General features: G+C 43.0%; 2 protein-coding genes across 3 annotated transcripts in view; both read left to right on the forward strand.

Annotated features, from left to right (window-relative positions):
- The window catches only part of taok2a (TAO kinase 2a), a 38,375-nt gene extending 20,593 nt beyond the window's left edge, over positions 1–17,782 (forward strand). Inside the window, exons 7-20 of one of the 2 annotated variants that reach the window (XM_088341134.1) lie at positions 2,873–2,986; positions 3,053–3,144; positions 3,318–3,411; positions 3,478–3,559; positions 3,891–4,061; positions 4,340–4,549; positions 4,865–4,993; positions 5,757–5,993; positions 6,074–6,202; positions 6,281–6,484; positions 6,631–6,870; positions 9,763–9,975; positions 10,084–10,266; positions 14,893–17,782. In XM_088341134.1, coding sequence (XP_088197260.1) covers positions 2,873–2,986; positions 3,053–3,144; positions 3,318–3,411; positions 3,478–3,559; positions 3,891–4,061; positions 4,340–4,549; positions 4,865–4,993; positions 5,757–5,993; positions 6,074–6,202; positions 6,281–6,484; positions 6,631–6,870; positions 9,763–9,975; positions 10,084–10,266; positions 14,893–15,795 — 3,001 coding nt within the window. In that variant the 3' untranslated portion in view covers positions 15,796–17,782. Of the gene's footprint in view, positions 1–2,872; positions 2,987–3,052; positions 3,145–3,317; positions 3,412–3,477; positions 3,560–3,890; positions 4,062–4,339; positions 4,550–4,864; positions 4,994–5,756; positions 5,994–6,073; positions 6,203–6,280; positions 6,485–6,630; positions 6,871–9,762; positions 9,985–10,083; positions 10,267–14,892 lie in introns of both variants that reach the window. The other variant, XM_088341133.1, reaches the window with a different exon arrangement.
- On the forward strand, positions 10,708–12,277 carry LOC148374807 (uncharacterized). The gene has a single exon (XM_088355501.1). The coding sequence runs from the start codon at positions 11,116–11,118 to the stop codon at positions 12,115–12,117; it is 1,002 nt and encodes a 333-aa protein (XP_088211627.1). The 5' UTR covers positions 10,708–11,115; the 3' UTR covers positions 12,118–12,277.
- Positions 17,783–17,949: the final 167 nt, after the last annotated feature.

Genomic DNA, 17,949 nt, shown 5'->3' on the forward strand with positions numbered 1-17,949 from the left:
CCCTGATGAGGCCCACCACTGTTGTGTCGTCCGCAAACTTCACGATGTGGTTTGTGGCTGACCTAGGGACGCAGTCCTGTGTCATCAGGGTGAACAGCAGGGGCTCAGGACACAGCCTTGGGGGAGCCCGTGTTGAGGGTGATGACATTGGAGATGTTCTGACGGGTTTGTCAGTGAGGAAGTCCAGCAGCCAGTTCTGCAAGGGGGTGTTGAAGCCCAGAAGTCTGTATGTCTACCAGGTGTTGTGGGATGATGGAGTTGAATGCTGAACTGAAGTCCAGGAACAGCAGCCGCACATGGGTGTTCTTCTCCTCAAGGTGTGTCAGACTCGGGTAAAGAGCAGAGGAGACTTCATCCCCAGTGGAGCGGTTTGTCCGGTAGGCAAACGGAAGTGGGTCAAGTGAGGAGGGGAGACTGGAGGTGATGTGCTCTTTAACCAGTCTCTCAAAGCACTTCATTATGATAGGAGTCAGTGCAACGGGCCGGTAGTCGTTCAGTGGTGAGATCTGGGGATTCTTTGGCACTGGGATGATGGTGGCAATCTTGAGGCACGATGGTACCGTGGCTTGGTGTAGAGAGGTGTTGAAAATGTCTGTTGGGACACCAGCCAGCTGATCGGCGCACTCCCTACGGACCCACCCTTGAATGTTGTCAGGGCCTGGAGCCTTCCGTGTGTTGACCCTTTTCAGGGTCTTCCTCACGTCAGTTGAGTCCAGGAGGAGTGCTCTTTCGTCCTGATGTGGAACCGCTTTCACTGCAGGGGTGCCAATTTGTGCTTCAAACTTCCCAAAAATGTTGTTGAGGTCATTCAGGAAGTCCATGCCAGTGTCCCCCACTGGGGGGTAGTTGGCTTGTAGCTGGTGATGGCCTGAATGCCTTTCCACATATCCCTGGTGTTGGTTGTGCTGAGGAAAAAGTCCTGGATTTTTTGACTGTGAGATCGCTTTGCTAGATCAGGTTGGTCCTCGCTTATCTCAGTGCCTCCTCATCACCAGATTTAAAGGCAAGGTTCCGTGCCTTTAGCAATTTGCGTATCTCAACAGTCATCCAGGGCTTCTGATTGGCACGGGTGCAGATGGTTTTGGTGTTGCTGACGTCCTCTGCGCATTTGCTGATGTAGGCTGACACAGACATGGGGTACTCATCTGTTTATTTTGTTGTTACAGGTGGCAGACGATTTAAACATGTCCCAATCCGTGCATTCAAAGCAGTCTTGTAGTGCCTCCATTTCCCCCTCAGTCCACACCCTCACCTGCTTCACTGTAGATTTTTCTCTGGTCAGCAGGGGCTTGTATGCAGGAATTGGCATAACAGAAAGGTGTTCTGATGAGCCAAGGTAGGGGCGGGGGGCTGCTCTGTATGCTCCTTTGATATTTGTACAGGCCAAGTCCAATGTGTTCTTACCTCTTGTAGCAAAGTCAACATGCTGGTGGAAATGTGGTAGAACTGTTTTCGTGTTGGCCTGGTTAAAGTCCCCAGCAACAATGAAAATGCCTCCGGTGTAGGCATGCTACAGTTCGGTAAAGAGCGTCCATTGCCTCCTTTGTATTAGCGCTGGGGGCAACGTACACAGCAGTAATGATAGTAGTGGTAAACTCCCTGGGGAGGTAGAAGGGTCTGCAAATCACCGTCAAAAGTTCAATGTCCCGTGAGCAGTGATTCAAGATTATCCTAGCATTTTTACACCAGTTGTTGTTGGTATAAGTGCATAGTTCGCTTCCCCTGTTCTTGTGAGTTCGCAGCTCCTATCAGCACGGATTGCAATTAGCCCCTCAATGCTAACAGCTTTAGCCGTTATAGATGAGTTTAACCATGTCTCCGTCAGAATTATAGCGCAGCAGTTCGTCATCTCACGGTTCGATGTTAGTTCCAGTTGTAGATGTTCCAGTTTATTGTCCAGAGAGCGAACGTTGGAGAGGAAAATGGATGGGAGAGGCGTTTTGAAGGGTTTAGCCTTTAGCCTAGCTGTTAGGCCAGCCCGATAACCTCTCTTCCTCCTCCGGTCACATCGCCGTCTCTTGCCTCTCTGCTCCGCTGCTCCATAGGCCGCTGGGTCTTGTTGGCGTAGCACTCCGAGGCTATGTAAACACTCCAGAGTGGTCGTAGCAACGGGCACTTGATTTCTGGATGATCGGATATCCAGCAAAAACCTGCGATCATATACTAATCTGCGGTTTGTTTTGACTGTGTCTGCCGTCAAAAACTGAGTCGAAGACTGAGCATTATGACCAAAATGTCCAAAACTGTAGCAAGCCGATGTAGCAGGCGCCGAACCGGGCGCCGCCATTTATATGAACGATCAATGTTGGACCAATGTTGCTGATTGTAGTTACTCAGCAGTAGAATATCCGTGTCTGGCCGCAGACAACATGTGAGCGGGTGAGCCAACAAGCATACTTTCAAGAGTTCTGGTGTGCACAGCTCCTGCGTTGTTTTATTTTGCCAAAGCTGATAGTGAAACACATACTCAAGGCAAGTTTGGGCCCATATTTGATGGGGAGGATTGAATTAAGGTGGTGGGAGTTCGTAGAACAGGACTTTTTTTTTAGCAGTGGGAAAGACCATTTGTTACTATATGTAGCATTTAAGATCAAACAATTGAATTTGACCCAAGTCGCTTCATGAAGGCACTCAATTGTATCTTATCTATTCTTTGATATTTTGAGATGTTTGCACATAACTATCTGACTACCATTTGTCCTATTATACAGACTGAATATATTTTAAAAATATCCATAATGTATACATTAAGATATATCTGCTTTAAATATGTCTATACTGAAACCTACTTACATGTGTTATTGAAAAACAAACAGAATAGAATTGTTGAGATAAGTTCCTTTACTGGTGTGCCATACCTGTGTTCCCACAGGGATGTGAAAGCGGGCAACATCCTGCTGACAGAGCCAGGTCAAGTCAAACTGGGTGACTTTGGCTCTGCTTCCATTGTTGCCCCAGCCAATTCTTTTGTTGGGACGCCCTACTGGTGAGTCAGTGCTATTGAAAAATCACTGTTGTCATTATTGAGGCTTTTTCTTTGCCATCCCGGCAGGATGGCTCCAGAGGTGATTCTAGCCATGGATGAGGGCCAGTATGACGGCAAAGTGGACGTGTGGTCGCTAGGCATCACCTGCATTGAACTGGGTATAACCTGTACTATAATATCTAAAGCATCAACATTAACAATTGCACGAGCAACAAGTAACACAGAAAACAACTTTTAACTCTGTTAGGATTTCATATATGTTTAAAATTTTGAATGTTTACTTGGTTATAATTCACTGTTCTCACAAATATGTAAAATTGTTTTGTCACAGCGGAAAGGAAGCCCCCCCTGTTTAACATGAATGCCATGAGTGCCTTATATCACATCGCCCAGAATGAAAGCCCCATCTTACAGTCCAATCACTGGTAAGACCGTTTGTTTCCTCCTAACATCCTGGCACATGGCTTTGTTAACTCTACATTTTTTGTTAGGTCTGATTCCTTCCGCAACTTTGTGGACTCTTGTCTGCAGAAGATTCCACAGGACCGACCCACCTCGAATGTGCTACTCAATGTGAGAAACAGAATTACACCTAATAAAGAGTGACTTTTTTTACTTTAAACAAACGAATCAGACCACACACACAAAAAAATACAGTAACTCTATTATGTATTGATTAGAGTAATCCTTTGTTTTTTTTAAGTGTAAAGTAAAGCAATTAAAGAATTTCAAATATCTTAAGGACATAATTTACTGCCGAAGCTACTTTTGAACCTTTTCTTGGCACATAAGAACAAACATACATAAAAAAAAAAATGCACCTAGGACGTCCCAGTCATAACCGATTTTAGCGACACCGTCCAACTTGGGGCGCCACAACTATAAATGGGCCTTGTGTGTCTAGCATCGCTTCCTGTGCCGAGAGCGTCCCTTGACTGTTGTCATGGACCTGATCGCCCGCACCAAGGATGCTGTGCGTGAGCTGGACAACCTGCAGTACCGGAAGATGAAGAAGATCCTCTTCCAGGAGACTCAGCAGAACGGCCCTGTGTTGGAAGGTGCTGAGGATGAGGAGGTGAGCTGAAGGAGAACAAAAATGGGGATTTGTACAGCACTCCTAACCAATTGATGTAAATGGCATTTAACAAAATTACATTCAACACTGCCCTATAAATTAAAATAATTTCAAAAACATATGATAAAGGGTTGTGGGTATGCTTGTAAAAAGCGTGACTGATCAAAAATGTAAAGAGAGATGAGACACCTGTACCTACCTTACCCTAGAAAACTATTACCAACATTCAGCTTGAAAGACAGCTGAGTTAATGCTAATTGTTTGTTCTTGTGCGTCAGGAGGTTGAGCAATACCTTTTGCGAACGGGCACGATTAACAGCATGGAGAGCTCACAGTCTGTGCCCAGCATGTCCATCTCAGCCAGCTCCCAGAGCAGCTCTGTCAACAGCTTGGCCGATGCCTCCGACGACAGTAGTGGCGAGATGGCTATGATGCAAGAAGGGGAGCACACTGTCACTTCCAACAGCTCCATCATACACCGACCCCCGGTAAGCATGTAACCTGTGCCATGTGATGGACCCGATGGAGTCTTAACTTGTAGTGGATTAACATCTGTGTTTGAACATATTTTGCCTGATTTCTAAACACACTTAGTTGAGTTGGTAGATAATAATCTGGAACATATGAACACTTAATTACATTGAATTTAGATTTTGTATTTTAACTATGTAAACTGCATTATGTAAACTAAAAATTCTGTCTCGATTTATTATGGGCATTGGAATTTTGATTTAGGATATCTTATTTTATTATTCACAGTCCACGAGTGATATTGGTAGTAAAAACCCATGTCATTTGTTCAGGCCCAGGACAACATCTATGATGACCCTTACCAGCCGGAGCTGGAGCAGCCCCAAGCCCCTTCTGCTGGCCGCCGCAGAGCTCACTACCGCAATAGAGACCACTTTGCCACCATCAGAACCGCCTCCTTGGTATGTCAGGGTCATTTTGCCCCTCTTATAAACCAATAACACCACCGGCAACTCCTGTTCTCATGGTAAAAACCTTTTTGTATTCTTGGAGATAAAATTAAATGTTTACAAGGAATATTTTGTCCCGCTGAGTCCTATATCCTGCCACCATGAAACTAGTTGCTTGCGTAACATTCTTGAAGCAAGAAAATTAATTTATCATTTGGTGCAAAAATTGCAAAATTTATTGTCCAAATAAAATACTCCTTTATTGGGAGTTTCAAACCGGGTTTTAACTTATAAATTGGAAAACAAAAATCTTAAACCAAACACGGTACTCTAAAACCTGAAAGAACCAAAAATCCCAGAAAGACTGCAATTTGTAGGTTTATAGTAGATAAACTTAATTTATGTGGTGATCCTCTGGTTCCCAGGACAACCATTTCTGTGTCCTGAGCCATGGTTGCAAACCACATATTAATCACAACTCCGGCTACAACCATTATCTCAACATAAAAAAAACTACAGCTAGTAACTGTGACGAATAGGCTACTGTGTATTCATTACACAGTAAACATAACTGTCATTTAACGGTTGGAAACTGTTAGGTAAAGGATAAATTGAAGGTATAGTAACCCGCAGATTTTGTTATGGCCAAGGCCATTGGTCAATCCCTGAGATGTTTAGCCAATCCTGTGAATTACTCGTTTGCTTTTAAGCAAAGTATGAAGACAGGAGCAGGAACAGTACGTCACAAGGTGTCCGCGTCTTATCCCATTTGCAGGTGACTCGGCAGATCCAGGAGCATGAGCAGGGCTCTGCGCTGCGGGAGCAGATGTCGGGATACAAGCGCATGCGGAGGCAGCACCAAAAGCAGCTCATGGGGCTGGAAAACAAGCTAAAGGCGGAGATGGACGAGCATCAGCTTAAACTTGACAAAGAGCTGGAAAACCAGCGGAACAGCTTCTCCTCTGAGGCTGACAAGTTGATCAAGAAACACCAAGCCATCTTGGAGAAGGAGGTAACTTCCAGGATTAACAAAGAAAATACATGATTTGTATAAATTTAGCCTCTGGACCTTGCGTTTCTTTTTCTTTGCAGACCAAAGCTGCTTTGGCAGAAGAGAAGAAGTTTCAGCAACACATCTTGGGACAGCAGAAAAAAGAGCTGACCAGCCTGCTGGAGTCACAGAAGCGGCAGTATCGTCAACGCAAGGACCAGCTGAAAGAGGCATGAAAACTTGGCCAGCTCAATTAACCACTTTTTGTGGTTTACTTTCTGACGTTGCCCTCTTGAAATTTTGAACAGGAACTGAACGAGAACCAGTCTACACCCAAGCGGGAGAAGCAGGAGTGGCTCATCCGTCAGAAAGAGTGTCTCCAGCAGATGCAGGCAGAAGAGGAGGCCAGTCTTCTCCGGAGGCAGAGACAGTACTACGAGTTGCAGTGTCGGCAGTACAAGAGGAAAATGCTGCTGGCTCGACACAACCTCGAGCAGGATCTGCTAAGAGAGGTACGACCTGAGAGCATGGATGATTTGCATAATGATTGCATCACTGGTCGCATCTGGTCAATGTCCTTTGCCAGCAAGTGTACCAATAGCACAGCCTATCAATACCAACTTATTCTAATAATTCAATTAATGCTTGTCAACTTAAGGACCTGAACAAGAAGCAGACTCAAAAAGATCTAGAATGTGCCATGCTGCTTCGCCACCACGAGTCCACTCAAGATCTGGAGTTTCGGCAGCTGGGCTCTGTGCAGCGGACTCGCGCCGACCTGATCCGAACACAGCATCAGACTGAGCTGACGAATCAAATGGAGTACAACAAGCGTCGAGAGCAAGAACTCCGCCAGAAACACACCATGGAGGTGCGCCAGCAGCCAAAAAGCCTCAAGGTGAGTCACAAGGTGCAGGTCACCTTCAAGTATCAAAATTTAAGATTCAAGCAAATTCCAACAGAGTGTACTTAAGCAAAATTCATACCAAGTTCCCTCAAAATCGGTAGCACATTTGCTACATCATGACTTGCTCAAGCAGTTGTTAAGGCATCTCAAAATATGGATTTTAGAATGTATTAGTCTGGACAAACAAGAATAAGCAGTTTCCACTAGTCTTCCATAAGCTAGACAATTTATTTTGGAATGATTTAAACCAACAAACTATTCTTTCAGATTAATGCTGCAATATAAAAGATTTAACTTTACATTCAAGCTTTAACGGGCTTAAATCATGCACTAAAGTAACTTTCATTGGAGGTAAAAAAAATGAAAGCTTTAACTATGATAGCATTTCTGATGAGTTTTTTTTTTTTCATATTGACACATTTTTTTATTGATGACTTTGAAATAATACATCAAAGAACTTTACAAATTAGTTTTAGGGATGTCAAGTCAAGTCAAGTCATCTTTATTTGTATAGCCCTAAATCACGAAGAGTCTCAAAGGGCTTCACAGATTATTACACTATATTACACAGACTATTTTTCAGCCGACGAGAAGAGTAGGTTATTCATATGCTATGGAGTAGAAGTGAGTTTTAAGTTTAGATTTAAACATTCCCACTGAGGTTGCAGATCGGATCTCATGGGGAAGGGCATTCCACAGCACCGGTGCCCGGATGGAGAACGCTCTCGAACCAGCAGAACACTTCTTTGCTCTTGGGATCACCAGAAGACCGGCACTCTCAGATCGTAGGCTTCGGACCGGGACATAGGGGCAAATCAGATCTGAAAGATAAGAGGGAGCAAGTCCATGTATGATTTTGTACAACACTAAGAGAACCTTGAAGTCACATCTATGGGTAACTGGGAGCCAATGCAGGTTAGCCAAAATCGGTGTTATGTGATCGTACTTTTTTGTCCTAGTTAAAAGCCTCGCTGCGGCATTTTGTACCAGCTGAAGAGACTTGATTCTAGACTTCGGGAGACCAGAGAGTAGTGCATTACAGTAATCGAGACGGGAGGTAACAAATGCATGAATTATAATTTCCGCATCAGACTGAGACAGTATTGAACGGATTTTAGCAATGTTACGAGGATGGAAGAAAGCGGTTCTAGTTCAGTTCTGCTTAGAGTTGTTTATGTCGCATGTTTTTGGATCATGTGACCATAAATGATGGCTAATACAAACAGAAAAGTTATTTTAAGCTCAATAATGTATTTAAAATAACTGTCATAGAAAATCCTCATTGTTTTCTTTGCTTTTCAAAGCCAGTTCTGATCAATACTGCGTTATTCTTCAAATGGTATGTTGATTAATCTTCATTTGTTGACACTTTAATACACTGGTACACTCCACACAAAAATGGTAACACAGGGCGTTAAAATGTTTTTTATTGCTCAATTTTTTTCATTAACTAAAATGGGATACTAAATTTTGAAACATGTTTAGTAATCCATTAAGGACGTACAGAGGTTAAATAATAGTTTAAATATTTGTAGTATTTGTTTATTTTTAACTTCACAAACACTTCATTCATATTAATAAAATATTACCAAACATGATCAAAGCATACCTGGCAAGTACTACGGTTTTGCCGTAATGAGTACGGTTTTCTTGAACCCACTACGGTGTTACAGTTGGATCACAAAAACTACGGGTTTCCCCTTAACAAATAAAATCGTAAGAACATTCCACCGCAAGATGGTGACGAAGTCCCATTTCAAACAAAAGTATTGGCGCTGCCAGAATCAACTCCTTGCCCTGAAGAATTCTCGCGCCGGTGTTATGCCGGGAAATGCACCCCTGCCGAGACCTGCCTAGCTATTATAAACACTTTTACATCGTTTTATCTCACTTTTATATCACTTTTCGGGAATGTAATGGCGAACATATAACCAAAACCACTTCGTCTTGCATTTGTTGGGAATGTAATACAACTTAAACCATTCGGTTTTTGTATTTGTTGTGAATGTAATCGAACGGTAATGCACACCGTATATAAATCGCTTTTGAGCAGGTAACATGTTTATTATGCCTTTTTCTACTCAAATCGCTCGTATTGAAACTGTTATGCACTCTACCATAAAGCTTATTTCAGTATAATAAGCTTTATGGTAGAGTGCATAATAGTTCTCAAAAGTGAATTGCAGCCGGGAATCGGAGAGGAGGTGGACTCGCTAACACAAGGTGGTGTATGCCTGGGCACAAATATTTAAAAATATATATATTAAATGTTTTGTTATTGTATCAAATATTGAAAAGCAAAGAAAACAATGAGGATTTTCTATGACAGTTATTTTAAATACATTATTGAGCTTAAAATAACTTTTCTGTTTGTATTAGCCATCATTTATGGTCACATGATCCAAAAACATGTGACATAAACAACTCTAAGCAGAACTGAAAAGGACAGTCCGGTGTGCGGGCACGGCACCTTTAGCATTCTGCAGTCAAAGGCGTCAACGCCAAATTCTCCTCACGGTTGGCTTTAAATGTAAGAAATGGACATGACCAAGTCCATTTTTATGTCTGTTTATACCTGTGGCTTTAAATCCTTTGTGTCTTGTACAAGGACAATTTTTTTTTTTTTTTACAAATTTGAGTGTCTGGCTTTTAATTGAGGTGTGCTTTGTAGTCCTGTATTTATGGTAAACTAAAAAAATCTTCTCTGGGAAAAAAACAACAACTCTTAAAACAGCTTGTATTGGTTGACTTAGAATAACTAGAACTACCAAATTGTAACAACTTGTGGAATGGTACTAGGTAAACAACGAACTATATCTTTTTTGCTTGAGTCAATTTATGTGATTGGAGTAATGACTTTTATGGGTTTTTTTTTTTCTCCAGTCCCAAGAGTTGCAGATCAAGCGCCAGTTCCAAGAGACGTGTAAGATCCAGACACGCCAATACAAAGCTTTGCGCAACCACCTCCTGGAGAGCACACCAAAGTCGGACCACAAGGCCGTGCTCAAGCGTGTCAAGGAAGAGCAAACACGAAAGCTGGCCATCCTTGCTGAGCAGTATGACCATTCCATCAATGACATGCTGTCCACACAGGCTGTGAGTAAGGCAAGCAACCCCATCGTGCACCTTTGACACTGTTATCCTTTGGCTGCTTCACGCCTGCACCTCTGACAATGAGGCTCGCTCTCCTTTGATTACCTGCAGCTTAGACTGGACGAGACACAGGAGGCAGAATACCAGGTGCTGCGCATGCAACTACAGCAGGAGTTGGAGCTCCTTAACGCCTACCAGAGCAAGATCAAGATGCACACCGACACGCAGCATGAGCGTGAGATCAAGGAGTTGGAGCAGAGGGTCTCCATACGCCGTGCTCTGCTCGAGCAACGGGTAATGCCAACATGTTTTATGGAAACGACATCAACTCCAACTTTTTGAGCTCCAGTAATTCTAGTGTTGCTATTCTTTAGGGAAATGGTTTCCAAACTTTTGCAGGCTGGCGCCCCCTTGGCTCCCCGGTGAATTTCTGACACGTCTGCAATAGGGTGGTCCTTATTTTTCGACTTTTAAAATTTCATGCTCTGACCCCTTGAATATGTTCCAATATATACAAAACGTAATTAGGCAAAGTTTCATCAAAATCAAAGGATATTTAGAGGTTGCTCAAGGCCTCTGAAATTTTGGTATGAAAAATAAGGATTTTTCGCACATTATATCAGACCTAGTGTACAAAGTTACTGGCACAATAAATAATTGTTCAATAATAAAACTGCATAAATACATGTCAACGAAATACTTATCTGACCACACCAGTAAATCATTTTGACTGTCTTTCGGATTTCAAGGAGAACAATTGTCACAAAATGGATTGGGATTATTGTGGCATTCGTTTTGACTGGCTTTCTATTATCGATTAGTATCACAGTGCCTTAGTGGTTTCAGATATTCACCACACTGAGTTCTGATTGTCAAACGTGTCACAAAAATCAAGATGGCTTCATCGAAGAGATCAAAAAAATATCTTCTGCCTCATGAAGAGGATATAACAGGGTGTAAACTACCTTCGATTCAACAAGTTTTGGGTTATTTTTTGTATCGACACATCGAATGCAAAGAGACTATCAGAGTTGCAGCAACAGCCACTGTAGAGAAATTGACATCTTTCTGGCTCAGAGCACGGATTCCTGTACGTCACACACAAGACATGGTGAAAAAAGTTGAGAAACTATTTGGACGTGCATGGGATCGTCTTCTAGTCCAGAAATCCAAATCTTCAAGCGATTTAAAACGCAATGGAGCTTCATCGACTCCAGTGACTTTCAGAATGCAAACAGTGATGAGTACACCAGACAGAACATCGCAGATGTTAGAGACAGCCTCAACGGTTTCATTTCTGAAACCCTTCAAGCGAACCAACCAAGAGACGACTACCGGGAGTTGCTCGAGCTTGTCCTTGTCTATCTCGGAGGCATACCTGAGCGAGAAGTGAAGTTTATGGCACCAGGGGCGATGCATCAGGCGAGATGGATGGCCAAGGTGATATATTCATTCAAGGTGTGGATGTTTCGACACCAGTTCCGACTGACTGCCCGTGAGGAAAAAGGTCTTCGTGACGTGTGTCTTTTCTATGCTAGGATATATGTTAAGGCTTGGTTCCTGTGTCCTGTGGCAGCCAGTGCTCCTCGCCATGATCTCGCTTTTCTAAAGGACCTGGTGAACTATGGGAACATCAACAAAGCCATCTCTCAAGCGACAAGCAAAACGTTTGCAACTCATCTCTGGTATCTTTCTGAAGTCCTTGTTGGCTTGTCCCTTTTTGATCCCGACGTATCGCATGAAACGAAAACTGACATCTCGAGTGCCATGAAGTCAACCCCAGGAGCGGAAGAACCAGAAGTTAAAGGCCAGGTGGATCTGAAGTGTGTCAATGACAAGAAACTCGCAGATTTTGCAACCACTAATACCATCAAGCTGCTGCAGCTTCTCGAGATCTCCACCAGCTTCTTGGATGCAGAACCGACCACATGGAATGGCCGCGTTGATTATAGAGAGGCATGTGACAAGGTGAAAGCATTGTCTGTCATCAATGACCACGCAGAGCGAGGCGTCGCACTGATTCAAAACTTCAATGGTCGTCTCACCCACAATGAAGAACAATTACAGTACCTGTTACTGGTGGTTGCAGAACATCGCAAAAGGTTCCCGAATACTCAAAAACAGACCATCGTGAAACAGAAATGAACACTTTGTGAACATACACAACATTTGATGATAGGCTATGTTACAATGATAAACTTAATGATTCGTTGAGGTAATTGCTGAACTGAGAGCAAACGCATTGTTTTTCCAAAGACAATCGGCCTGTTTTATGTGAACTCTGAACTGGTGATTTGGAAATTATTATTCGACTATTACTCGGTAGACTGTTTGGTGTTGGCTTGGTTCTATTTTCACTCATCATATTGTTTTTGTACTGTATGCACATCAAACTGTAAGATTTGTTTTCACGCTGTTTTGCATAATGCACATGATCTGTGTTGGTGTAGTTGCAAATTTAGTTCATTTTCATCTCATTTCATCTCATTAGCCATACCGCTTATCCTCATTAGGGTCGCGGGGGGACTGGAGCCCATCCCAGCCATCTCCGGGCAGTGGGCAGGGGACACCCTGAACTGGTTGCCAGCCAATCGCAGGGCACACAGGGACAGACAATTCATTCGCTCATTCACACCTAGGGACAATTTGGACCGGCCAATTCACCTGAAATGCATGTTTTTGGAACGTGGGAGGAAACCGGAGTGCCCGGAGGAAACCCACGCAAGCACGGGGAGAACATACAAACTCCGCACAGGAAGTCTGGAGCTGGATTTGAACCCACGACAGGTTCCCATGACATGAACTGTGCCGCACAAGTGCTAACCACTGCGCCGCCGTGCTGCCTTAGTTCATTTTATTGACGCCCAAATTTGGATGTTATTTGGAAATGCCGATCACGCACAGTGAATGAAACCTCGAAAGGGTGGTGGCTGTTGAGGTAAAAATAAATACAATATTGTTATATTTACTTGTAACTTTTCTTGTATTACAATTATAAGCAATGGACTGAAATTGGATGTTCTAAAACGCCGTACACATAGGGTTAAGATTTCCGTTTTTTCTCGAAAATTGCCAAAATTTTACCATTTTGGGAAAATTCAAAGTCGTTGAGCTACCTCTAAATATTATCCAAATTGTTCAAATTTGCACACAGTGTGTTTTTATCGATATAAGAACATATGCGGGGGGTCAGAGCCCAATATTTCCCCCAAAAAAATTTCGACCCCCGTTAAGGACCACCCTAGTCTGCAATTAGTGTAATATAAAATTGACCATGTGCTACTGCAGCATGTTCATCAGTGCAAGAAATGTATTCAAGTATTAATTCAAACCCACCATTCCTGCTAATGTATAAACACTACTGCTAAAACTATTTATTACTCTTTTTATAATATTTCACTTATTAACTTGCAAATAGATAAAAAGTTTTACTTCAAATTGATAATACAGTTTTGGGGTTGGACACATTTTTAGCTAGTCACAGCATTGGTTATTTCTTTGTGCCTTGGCAAACTTTTTTCGTACGGCGTGAAGGGCGCAAATGTTGCTTTGATCGACGTTTGTTTAGCTCTCAGTCTACTTGTAGATGCACCTTCTTCATCTTTTACTTATAATCCTTTTTACATGCCGCAATAATTTTTAAGGTGCTGGTACAAATGACTTGTGGTTCCTCTGGACCTAGCGACTACGCAAAATCAAATTCTGCAACAGACCTTTTCTTCTGTTCCACGTCCGCTTCGTCAAAACCAAAATAGGTCCAAACAAGTGATGTACCCCTTTCTTCGGTGCCAGCTTCGTTTCTTTCTCGTTTGTTGACTCAGGTGCTATGTTTACGGAGGCCACCATGACACTCAATGAGCTCCCACGGTGGGTGTGGCATAGTGTATGTGCTTACAAACTTTGAATCACATTTATTGGCTTGTGCTACTATTAAAACTTGCCTCTTAATGGTCGGCGCTTTAAATACTCGAACAGTAACAATTGCGGTTGGCCAAAACTCCATTACTCGCAACAAAACCTTAAAAAAAAACGCAGTGCACATCACACGTCACATTTCGATGTCGATTCAATTTCGTTTAATCGTGCAGCCCTAACATGTTGTGTACAAATTGTCAAACGTTCTGACTTTGAACCACCGTCTCTTCCCCCCCAGATCTTTTCATCCCCCAGGTGGGCAGCACTGCCCACTCTGGGAACCACTGTTGGGGTCTTGTCTCATCATCTCATCACCCATTTACACTTATTTGAGATTTTATATCTGCAAATTCACATTCCGTTTTTAGGTTTGTTTTCTTGGGCTTTGCTGCTTCACTCATATTTCAAAAACTAGAAGATGGGTGGTATGCCGTCATAAAAACAATATTGATAGATTATTAAATGGTTCGTGATTTTTTTTTCCGCAATATTGTTTAAAATTTTCTGTCCTCCTGATTGGGAGCTCTCCCAATTACTCTGCATACTTTTGTTCCAACTCTAATGATTGGCTTTAAGTAAACATGTGCTATAACTTTGTAAAGTTACAAAGTATATCGATATGCACCAAATTTATTGAAACATTACTTTTTGTCCATATAACTTATTCATACTGCAAACACAATATTATTATATAATATATGTACATATATATATTATATCAGTTAACTCTGTTATTGTTTAAGGGGATTTATTTTTGCTGTGGTTACTACTATAGCTGTAGCTTAGATTATTTATTTTCTGCTTAGGTCTTATGTATTATACTTAAGTACTCTCGGAAATGTTGTCAGTGTGATACTACTCCCACAGAAATTCAAAGTTATATTTAAAATGGTCCTAAAAATGAAGTGTTTGTATGAAGAGACTAAATAAATATTACCCAAAAAAAGGTGATTTTGTTAAAGAAAAAATGTTCCACCTGTAACAATCATCTCTTTTGGTTTTCAGATTGAGGAGGAGATGCTATCCCTTCAAAACGAGCGTTCCGAGCGCATCCGCACGCTCCTGGAGCGTCAAGCCCATGAGATCGAAGCCTTCGACTCAGAGAGCATGCGCCTTGGCTTCAGCAACATGGCACTGAGTGGCATCCCGGCTGAAGCTTACAACCAAGGCTACCCCGCCCCAAGCCCTTCCTCAGGCTCAGGGGGCTGGCCTTCTCGTCCTGTACCCCGCTCAGGCAGCCACTGGAGCCACAGCGTGCAGAACTCCGTGGCCACACCTTCCTGGCGTGGTCAGAACCACGGCAGTGGAAACTTCGTCCGGACTGAATCATCGGTGGTACCTTCGCACGGCTTTGGCAGAGACTGTGAGCCATTGAAGGGAGGCAGGGCGTCATCGTCGTCCTCCACATCGTCATCCTCCTCTTCCCATCACCGCCATCACCAGCAGCCGCCGCCACAGTCTCACTACTCCCAACATTACCAGCACCACCAGAGCACGCCACACCTCTACCGGGATGAGAGGGAGCGTGCCAGAGAATGGGTGGGGGGTGGCGGCCACTATTCCCATCATTCCCAGGGGGGGCACCACCACCACCACCACCACCTGTCGTCGCATTCCTCCTCCCAGTCACTGGCTCTCCTGCCTCCCCCACCCGTACCCCCGCCTGTCTCCCTCTCCTCCTCTCCTCCGTCCTCGGCCTCCTCTTCCTCATCCTCACAGGGAGGCTACAGTGGCAGTGGTGGCCTCAGTGTGCGCGGCCCCAGCCTGATGGCCCTCAGGAACAGCCCTCAGCCTCTACGGAGGACAGCCTCGGGGGGACCAGGCGGTGGGGGCAGTGATGGGGGCTTGAGTCGGAGCACTTCAGTCACGTCGCACATTTCCAATGGCTCGCACCTTTCTTACTCGTGAAGATACCGGAGAGAGACCATGTTTCATTTTATTTGGGATTTTTTTAATGTGTCATTTGCATTCTCTGTTGCACAAGACAAAGTTGGAGATTATGCTCTCAGACGTAGTATGGCGCTTCCTCTCAGCAAGCGGTGCTTTACAAAACCACTCTGTGTATATATATACATACCCTTTCCTCTATTTGGTGTTTGATGCTGTTCAGCAGAGATTGTGTACATAGTATCCTAAAAAAACTCCATGTGCCAGTCTTCCCCTCACCGCCACGTCGGCGAGCTCCAACATGAGTTAGCACAGCCAGCGCTCAGCACTCGCTCCGACGTAGTTAGCTTAGCCTAGCTGAACACAGCAGCTATATTCAATTGCTGTGTTTGGGAAAAAATAATGAACATCTCCGTTGCTCCCCATTGTAGTTAGGTTAGTGTAGCCTTTCGTGTACGCCGCCCAACGTAAACTCAATTGCGGGTGTATTTGGAGTTGCTGGGTTTTTCTTGTTTAAAATTATTTTTATAACAGACTTTTAACTACGAAGAGTGGGAAAATGTCTTTTCAATAAGTAGGCTATTTTCCAATTGCATCCCATGACTCTACAAAAGGTTGTTATGCTATGATGAGCCCTTAGGTTTCAATTGTGTTATAAAATGCTACAGCACATTTCGTTATGACATGTTATTTTAGAACCTCTTTCGTTGGGGCTTGTGTTGCGATTCAGCCAGTCACAGTACTTCGACACAATATGCTGATGCACATAACATGGCAACACATAACAACACATAACATGTCAAATCCTGTTGCTGATAGCATCACTTGGTTATAGCATACCACGTTACGGAGTAAAACGAGGGGGATGTTACCCATGTTGGATAACTGTATGAACAATAGGCTTGTTTTTAGCCGGATACTGTGCATGAGAGAAGTGTTATTGTGTGAGTGAGTGTGTCTGGATTGTTCGTTTACAGTTGTAGAACACTCTGCAAGAACTTTACCTCCACCTAATCGCTACCACTCCATCCCAGCAAAATCCCCCCTCCCATGTTAAAGTCAGGTTTTCTCAAAAAAAAAAAAGGATTTATTGAGTGCAGATATCCGACACAAGCGTCTGTTGAATCTCAATGTGAACAAGCGGGCGCCCGTTGACAGGTCATGTACATAGCCGTATTAACTCAAACGGCAACTGTGTAATCATAAGAATCTTGTTTTTTGCCCAATGTGACCGTCTCTGCTGTCATATTTATATTGAAAGCCATTTTCCGAAGCTAAGTTTATTTTTGGTTCCTACATGTGACTGTCAATAATTACCAATCGGTGGAAATAAGTGCAGTGAGATGTTTCTGTGATGGAAAGGCATATTAAGTCAATTTCCCAGCATTCCTTTTTCTTGTGTCAGTATTAGCATGTGGACTGTCCACAATCCTTTGGTGCCATTTTTAACTTGACTTGATTTTGTTTTTGTTGCACCTGTCTGAGCGTGTGCTCATTGGGAGAGGTTGCAGAAGCATATGGCCGCGACAGCCATTTTTGGTTGTCACGTCTACCTCATTTGCACTGATGGTCAAAGAATGTGTGGCTCTCATTACATGCGCTGGGCACCGCTGGATGACTTGAGTAAATAGCTGCATTTTGACTTTTTGGGATATTGTTTTTGTAACATTTGAACAAGTGGAAACTTAAAGAGGCACAGAGTATAGGAAACCTGAAGCACACGTTTGTCTTCTTGGGGCCTGTTGAAGAAAAGGCAATGATTGCTGAAAAGAGACTATGTGGCTCTCACCTTCCCCAGCGGGTGGATGATTTAAAGATTATTTTTCTAGTTCTTTGGTCTGAAAGAGTTAAATCATAAACATGTTTCAGGAAGCTTTCATTTTATTATCACACATTGGGCCGGCTTTAACAATAAAAGCAAATATATGAAGTATTAGAGTGGTAAAACTGTTGTACAGAAACGTTGCGTAACAAAATACTTTTGGAAAAATAAACAAATGACATATTGTTTTGTGGTGGTTTTTCTTTCACAATTTCCTCTAAAGTGCCAGCTAACATTTCCCAATATGAGTGGGTTTTAGGGGTTGTCCTTTAATTTTTTAGGGAAAGTCAACCCAAATAGTTGTGTTCATTTTGTCTACTAAGCAAAGGCAGTTACTTTCGTTAAAATTGTGT

This window comes from Urocampus carinirostris, chromosome 1, assembly GCF_059441175.1.
Source record: "Urocampus carinirostris isolate Australia breed hairy pipefish chromosome 1, RoL_Ucar_1.0, whole genome shotgun sequence".
Taxonomy (NCBI): domain Eukaryota; kingdom Metazoa; phylum Chordata; class Actinopteri; order Syngnathiformes; family Syngnathidae; genus Urocampus; species Urocampus carinirostris.

Bases quoted from the DNA above. Each gene is read 5' to 3' on its own strand.
- LOC148374807 (XM_088355501.1), top strand. From the start codon at position 11,116: ATGGGATCGTCTTCTAGTCCAGAAATCCAAATCTTCAAGCGATTTAAA.